General features: G+C 42.4%; 1 protein-coding gene across 1 annotated transcript in view; it reads left to right on the top strand.

Moving 5' to 3' along the window:
* Nucleotides 1-8,293, top strand: part of Tph2 (tryptophan hydroxylase 2) — a 108,612-nt gene that overhangs the window by 2,820 nt on the left and 97,499 nt on the right. The window contains exons 3-5 of the mRNA XM_028759082.1: nt 2,253-2,436; nt 2,538-2,638; nt 7,331-7,398. Coding sequence (XP_028614915.1) covers nt 2,253-2,436; nt 2,538-2,638; nt 7,331-7,398 — 353 coding nt within the window. The remainder of the gene's footprint in view (nt 1-2,252; nt 2,437-2,537; nt 2,639-7,330; nt 7,399-8,293) is intronic.

The raw sequence follows: 8,293 nt of genomic DNA, 5'->3' as shown, positions 1-8,293 counted from the left end.
GCACACACAACACAAATACACAGCACACACATACACACACAACACACTCACAACACACATACATATACACATACAGACACACAGTGCTTCAAAATATCAAGAGTCTTTGCCCTGCTTTGATTTACTAAATTTGAACTGTACACATGTGATATGAGCATATGTGTTGCCTAACATGAGATAGACGACGAGCACGGGCGCTTACTTCTCATAAGCCTCATTTTATGAACGGAATAATGCATGCTTAGTAAAGTGGGATTACCATCTTTATCTATAATCGAAGGGGTGTCTCACAGAAAGGTAGGCATAATCCCTGGCACGAATCCTTGTTTTGAACTGTAAATTAAGAAGCGAGGAGGAACACCTTGTACACCTGATGTCTTCTCCACCTGAAGCAAAAAACCCTTACAAATTGCATTTTGTTGGGAGCAATGGCTGGTCACCAGAGCTGTAAGATGAACAGTTCGGCACTTTCTGGTGCCTTGGGCTGCTGTGTAGTAGACACATAGTTAGGGGGATTTGGACCTGAGTTCTGCTGGGCTGGCTAACCGCTCTGTGCTCCTCCGTTTGATTTCCTCATTTGCAAAACGGTAATGATAATCATTCCTACCTAACTGGCTTGTTTGGATGCAGTGATTTTGTAAAACGCAGACAGGAGGTGTTATTTGTGATGCCTCTAGATGACCATAGATTGGAAATTAACCCGACTAGGAAAATGTTTCCTTGTTCCCCTTTGGCCTTGAAGAAAGCATCAGGTACCATAAACAGTGTTAATGGAAATCTAGAGTGGTATTTTACACATAATTATGCCGCGTAGGGCTGTGTCCGTACGGTGCCCGAAGGCAAGCCAATTCAATTTGACAGCTGGGTGCAGTGGAAAAAAATCCCTGGAGGAGGGGTTCGCACTTTGAGTTTACACTCTGCCATCATTCACCAGGCCTTAGCTAAACCACTTAACCCGTTGGGACCTCAGTACCCAGTCTAAAAATACCTCCTCTGATTCAGCCAAACCTGAAAAGCCCAAGATGGCCCAATGAATGTGGAGTCTCTTGGATCTTGAACTTTATATCCATCCCACTTTTATCATTGGTCAATCTAGAAAATACAGCATGATTGCAAAGCTTAATAAAAACAGAGATAGAACATCCAGGATTGTATCAGAAACTGTGTGGGGACCCAGAGTGCAGTTGTTATAGTCATGGGGCGGTGTGTGGGTGTACAGAGTGGAGAGTGGAGAAGGGACCTTAGGCTACAGTTGTCAAAGGAGAAAGGTGTCTCAATGGGAGACTTAAACCAGAGTTTTAAGCATTAAAGTTATTGTTCTTCCCAGAACAGTTTGTTACAAAGAGATTCACAAAATGACAGCCACAGAATGTATCTTCCGGTGAAGATAGCCAAGAGGATGCCAAAGACAGTTACGATGCGGACCTATTTAGGGGTTATAACTGGGTCTTGCTTCTTCACTCCTCACTGGTTGTTTGCCTTTTTGCCTGGGAGATTCTCCCTTGTATGCTATTCCTGCTTCTATTTTTTTCCCCTAAAGTTTAGGCTATGCCATGATGAATGTTTTCCTAATCTTAGGCATTTTTTGCACACCCCCTCCCCCCATTTGCTGCCTATCATTTCAAAGATTCACTTTTTTAAAAAAAAGAGTTTATTTTTTTATTTTTAAATTATTATTATATATAGCAGGTTCTTGCTATGTGGCCTAGAAGAATTGGCCATCCTCCTGCCTCCGCTATCTGAGTGCTGGGATTTTTATGAGTCATTATGTCTGACTCTAAATAATTGCTTTATTCTTAAACTTTACTTTATAGGTAAGCCTTTTGTTGCTATAAGATTAAGAGTTTGCATTTTATGTTTCTCAAGAGTATGGAAATACAAATTTTAGGATATTACATTATGGTAGCATAATAGACAATCTAATCTCCTTGTCAATAATCATGTGGTAGCCATGGGATATGAGCCTCTCTGAGAAGTGATGCTTACGATATATTTTATAGTGCCTTTTATATGTCTTCAATGCCCTCTTCTTTTTGTTATGAGACAGGACAACTTATTTGAGGCATGACAGCCTGCCTTTTTTATTGATAAAAAATAGTAGCTGGAAAAGTTTACGTCTATCAATCAACCAAAGCATAGTCAATGTTCTTCCGTAGGTCCTTGTCACTTTACTCTTTGATAGCTGCACAAGACTAGCATTCCGCTTGCTGTGACCTGAGTGTGATTTAGAGATATCCCTCATGTTTCCACAGGAAAAACATGTCAACATGCTTCATATTGAATCCAGGAGGTCTCGGCGAAGAAGTTCTGAGGTTGAAATCTTCGTGGACTGCGAATGTGGCAAAACAGAATTCAACGAGCTCATTCAGTCGCTGAAATTTCAGAGCACCATTGTGACCCTGAATCCCCCTGAGAGCATTTGGGCAGAGGAAGAAGGCAAGGGTGATTTTTTTTTTCTTTATTGGGTGATTTTGGAATGTGACAAATGTTCCAAAGATGAATTAATATTATCAAACCTTCACTGTTGTTTCCAGCAGAACTAGAGGATGTGCCGTGGTTCCCTCGGAAGATCTCTGAGTTAGACAGATGCTCTCACAGGGTCCTCATGTACGGCACGGAGCTTGATGCTGACCACCCAGTAAGTGTCCGTTTCACCTCCCCTCTCCCGGTTCTGCCACACTCTGGACAATGTGCTGTGTTCTGTGCTGTAATGTTTTTTTGTAGAGCAATTTCATGTCTATCCCTCATGACTGAGAGCAGGGTTTCAGATGATTGAGTTTCCCTGTACATGTGTCGGCATGAAGTAGGTTAGAAAGATGGCACTCTCACATAGAGTTTATTTATAAAATGGTTGGGCAGAGGAGGAGATTGTACGCCTTGGAGAATATTTCTGTGGAATTAGACAGCCTAAAATATACTTGCGGATGGTGACCCTTGGAAGAACGGGGAACTGAAATTGATCACACCTTTGGGAAACTAGGGAGGACTAGCTGTGATGGGGCTCGGTGAGAGAATAAAATTCTTGCCATTTTCCCTGACTGGAGGTAGTTGAGAGCAGAATTATGTCTTGACTTCAGTCTCAACGGAAAGGCAGAAGAGCTTTAAAATAAGGCCTTGATAGAAGAGGCATCCCTCCCCATATCTATGCTGAATCTATCTACCACCGCTCCCTCCTCGACTCTAATAAAAGTGACCGTCTTTAGAGAAATATGACACTTGGGTAAGCCTTTCACATTTTCACCCCTCCCCCACTTTATATCGGTTTTTATTTAACACAAGAGACCTGGAACTTCTTTATGGCCAGAATGAAGCATGGTGAAGTAAGCAATATACACATTGATCTTGAACATTCTCCCTCCCTCCCCGAGGGTGCGGATGGATCGCAGTGGGTGGGTGGGTACAACCCGGAGATCTAAACAGATCGGTCATGCTTAGTGGAAGCCGGCATGTTATGAGGGTAATGGTTTACAGGAAAACTATTTAAATGGAGGAAATTGGCGAATGCGATTGTATCACTGTACTCTGTACCTAAGTCTGAACCTAGGATTGGCAGCACCAACAGCATCTGGGACCTTGCTTTAACCAACCCGTATTTCTTTATTTTGAGATCCATGGCAAGCTCAAAACAAATGAGATTTCACTTAAAGGAGTCATTTGGCATAATATACCAGTTCCACCCAATGCAAAATATACCGGTAGGTTCAAATAAATGATTCAACACACCTAATATTATTGCATTATTTGCTAAAAGCTGAAAAGATATAGACACGTCCGTCGTGTTCTATTTGCAGCATAGCACAGAAATTCACAGGAGTTCCTACAACAGCAACAAAACACTTGTTAAACAGGGGCTTCAGCCGTCATCCATGTTTTAACTTTCCTCCGCTACCTTGCAGAATGACCTTGGCGAGGTCCGTCTACCTCTGTACCTTAGGATTCTTCAATGTAAAAAGTAGAAATCAAAATTCTTACTGACCTCAAAGGACTGTTTGGAAAGCCTAGTTAATAAGGGGGGGGGGAAATAGGCAATTTGGCAACAGGAAAATGTTGAAATTCAGTAAGGAAATGCTGCATTAAACCATCCAGATCACTACTTAGACAGTCAAGCAGCTTTTGAGAACCTCTCATGTCTAAAAGCTCCCTTAGTGAGGTTTGAAAATTACTTAACCTGGAGGAAAGGGCTCAGCCATTTGAATGGAACCACCGCAGGGGCCACTGACCTTGCTGTGAACAAAGCCCATTCCAACATCAAGAGTAAAAATTTCTGTGCTTAATTTTCTCCCATTACCCCTAATCACGCCGGCTTTATGATACCTTCACTTATTTTCTGTGCAGCCACTTGAAATAATTGCAAGTACTTAGCAATCCCCTACGTCTCTTGTCATTTTCAAACCACACATATTCGCTTTGGAAGCACACACCAAGTATTCACTGTGCAAAATTTGATCCTGGCAAGTTGGTGCTTTTCTAAGTTTTTATTTGGCATAGATAGGGAGGAGTTGTCTAAGTACTTTTTATGTCTGAGAGTGACTACAGTCATTCTAAGACAGACGCAGGGGCTCTTGACGTAGGACAGTGCAGGAAGGCCTTGGGATGTAAACCATGCTGCTTTGAGAAAGTAATAAATATGTGGGCCTGTGGCTTTCAAGTTTCATAGACAAAGAAATTGCCTGGGAAATATTGGAAATACTGACAGTGACTCCCTAGGGCACAAGAGTCTGTGTTTCTTGAGAGTTCCCAATTGAATCTCACACTAAGGGAGATAGAGTTTTCTAAGGTGAGGTTCAAGGCCTACTCTTTAGATACTTTAAAAAACACAACCTTAAGACACTCCCTAAGAGCTGAGGGAAGGAGACTTGGGGAGTCTGTTTGGAAAAGGATTTTTAGAAGATTCTGATGTGCTTCAAGGGTGAGAATTATGTTTGAACTCTTTGGAGCTTAAATCAGAACCTCTAGGGTAATGGCCACGTTTGAAGTGTTATTAAAATTTCCCCAAGTGGTTCTAATATCACACCAGGTTTGAGCAGTTGGAGATGCTTCTTTGAGTGACAGCATAAATTGAATTGGGCATGTTAGGGTTCAGGATAGGTTTTCCGTTCATTTTGATTTAATTCAGGGGTAGAATTGTCTGGGGGCTCTCTCCAGGTACAGGGTCACCAGATCTTTACAAAAAAATATGTAAGGTTGCCTAGTAAAAGTGGAAAAATTTGTCATTTATCTGAAATTGAAATTTAACTGGGCATCTTGTATTTTTAATCTGGTATCCCATCCTTGGCTTCAGTTCAGAATGGATTGCCAAAATTGCCTTGTGTCTGGAATGGCTGGTGCGGGTAGCAAACGCCTCTTTGCCGGTCCACGGATGAATCCAGGAAGTTCTGGATCCCTCCCTCCACCCCCCAACATTTGTGTAATCACTGCCACTCTCGGCTAATGAGGCATGATGAGCAAACCTCTCTCTTGTGTCCCTGGAAAAGGTGCAGGTGTTTGCTGAGGAGGGCCTTGAGGTTCTTCTGGAAGTCCAGCAGATTATGATGCAGTTACCATGGTGTCCAGCCTGGCAGGAAACAGAGAACAGGTGCTGGGCTTTTCATGGGACTCTTTCCCTGTCTTTCATTTTGAGTCATAAACGTGCTTGGAATTCTTCAGCTTTCCCACACCAGGTAGCCAGTTCTACGAGTGAGTGAAGAAGCCCCTTTCCAGCATGAGCCTGTCTACCCTCTATATCAGGAGACCATTTTATTTAGGCCTGAGACCCGTTTGTAAATGTGGTAACTATGGTCATAAGCTCTGTCTCTAGACATTTTAGGGTTTTTGGAATCTGCCTGAGAGCCTTAGTTTAAAAAATCTGAATCGTAAGCACAAGGGGAAAAAGAATGCTGGTCATTTTGTATGGGACACCTCACTTTTACCATCTTAAGAGTGATCTGGGTGGGCAGTGGTGGCGCATGCCTTTAATCCCAGCACTTGGGAGTCAGAGACAGGCGGATTTCTGAGTTCGAGGCCAGTTTGGTCTACAGAGTGAGTTCTAGGACAGCCAGGGCTCCACAGAGAAACCCTGTCTTGAAAAACAAACAAACAAACAAACAAACAAGAATGATCTGAGGAGATTTTCCTCTCTCCTCTCCATTACTCTTTTGTTATTCTAAAAAGAAAGGTAATTCTTCAGTTATGCCCAGCACACAGCCCTATGAGGGAAGATTCCTGTCCTTGAGCCTTATTCTTTTTCAGCTAGACAAGAGATCTGGGCTGTTTTCTACTGAGTTTGGGTTCCTTATGAACATCTCGTCTTGTAGAAATGTTTATATTGCTATTTGGGTAGCCTAGGCCCCTGTGGGAACCTCTTAATCACCACTGACTTGCATGGTCCTCCAGGGCTGCGTGCTTGCTTGTCTTCTGTGGCTTGCAGTCTCTGTTTCACGGTCATTCTTGGTGGTACAGGTGTATACATGTAAGAAGTAGACACAGTTCCCCCTGGACTTTTGACAGCCTGAAGAAACACGCCCAGCACAAGTTGGTTATGTTTGGATGAAAAGAAAAGGCAAGTAAGAAGTCTATTGCCGTGAGGAGAGATGGTTTAGTAGACCAGGAAGTCGTCTCAAAAGTCCATGTGACCGATCAGTGACAGGCTCAGTGCTCAATTTCCCAAGTGGATGAGGTTAGGTTAAAATAATTTTTAAAATTATTCTTTTATATTTTAGATCAAAATCTTGCAGTTGGCTGAGACACATGAGACAGAGAGTCCCTAAGTGGAATGGATAAAGCAAACCTGCCCTTGTGTAGGAGGTTCACCCTAGGGTTGTACTGTGTGATCATCCAATACAGCAAAGTCTCTTTAGTTCCTGCTTATTTGGGGATCTGATAATTACTCGGAGTGTATGAGTCTTTAATAAATGCTACATTTATTAGTTATTTACACACAGCAATTAAAATCCGGTTGAACATGCTAAACTGACCTGTTTTAATTGAACAGGCTAAGATTAACTTGCTATTAAGATCAATTACTTTACAAGTAAGTTTACAACGATACTTGAAAACCGAAAGATACATGGTGTGAAATATTTATTTGCTTAACTAAGCCATGCTGCTTGCCTCGTGGAAAGGTAAACTCTGGCCGGAATTCCCACACACCCCAAATCAGTGGATCCAAATTGAAAGAGGTTTCACTGTAAGCGCCATTCCGGTTTTGCCTGTGTCATCAAGTCGGTCATCTGAGGATAAGATTTACATTTGAATTGAGCACTCAATAAACACCGCAGTGATTTTCTTTTAGGCCTTCTGCAACTCATTTTTCCGCACGTTGTTAAATGACTTAATCTCTTTTCTGTTTAAGGGATTTAAGGACAATGTCTATCGACAGAGGAGGAAGTATTTTGTGGACGTGGCCATGGGTTATAAATAGTAAGTACCTGCGTAAGTCTTTCTTGTCAATGGCTAGTTAGGAAAAACACATGCTGTGTTAAACAGAGCTGTCTTCTCTTCACTTTAACTGTTGCAGAAGACAGATACAGGGCTGTTATAAACACCCTCCAACACCCCAGGCTTTAAATGCCAACACTGATGTTTGACATCTGGGCATAACTGGGCAATAGTGAGCTCTGCGGGCTCCGTCCCAAGTGTTACATCGACACCATTGTGGTTGCAGCTCTCCACTGAGGCAAGGAGCCATTTCTGTTTACTCTGCAAGGCTTGAGAACCATGCTCCGGTTTGACTCGGACTTTTTCAATAACCCATTTCAGTGTCCACTTTTTCCCAAGAAAAGGAGAGAATTAGGCAAGAAGGGGCAAAGGAATCCTGCAAGGAGCCAGTGTAGAAGTGAAATGTGTTTGCATTACATGGAAAGGAAAATGCCTGACAAATTCAGGCCTAGAGTATGGGGAAGTTTAATAACCCATAGCAGGGTTCAGAGGAAGATGGCATGAGGGCTGTGTATTGTGAACGGGCAGTCGGTGGTGGTGACAGGCTGAGTGTGTGGCTGACCCGTGATATACATATTTACTATATGTTTTTGCCTGGAAAAAAAAATGGAGCAAGCATTGGGCCCTGTTCTGTCTGTTCTCACCGGTATATGATCAGCAATATGGAGTGTATGTTTGGAACAAAATGTAAATTTGTGGGAGGGGAAAGACTTTTCTTTTACTTTAGTTGAGATGAGTTAAGAAGTTTAACTGACTTCCAGGCAAAATGATCACTAATGAGGACTTAGGATACACTCATACTGTACAGCACATTTGTGTTGCCAGCTTTCTTTTCTTCTCTCTTCCTCTTCCTTCCTTCCTCCCTCCCTCCCTCCCT

This window comes from Grammomys surdaster, unplaced genomic scaffold, assembly GCF_004785775.1.
Source record: "Grammomys surdaster isolate TR1022 unplaced genomic scaffold, NIH_TR_1.0 126271, whole genome shotgun sequence".
Lineage (NCBI taxonomy): Eukaryota > Metazoa > Chordata > Mammalia > Rodentia > Muridae > Grammomys > Grammomys surdaster.
Note: the sequence above shows the minus strand (reverse complement) of the source record. Positions and strands in the feature narration are given on the sequence as shown.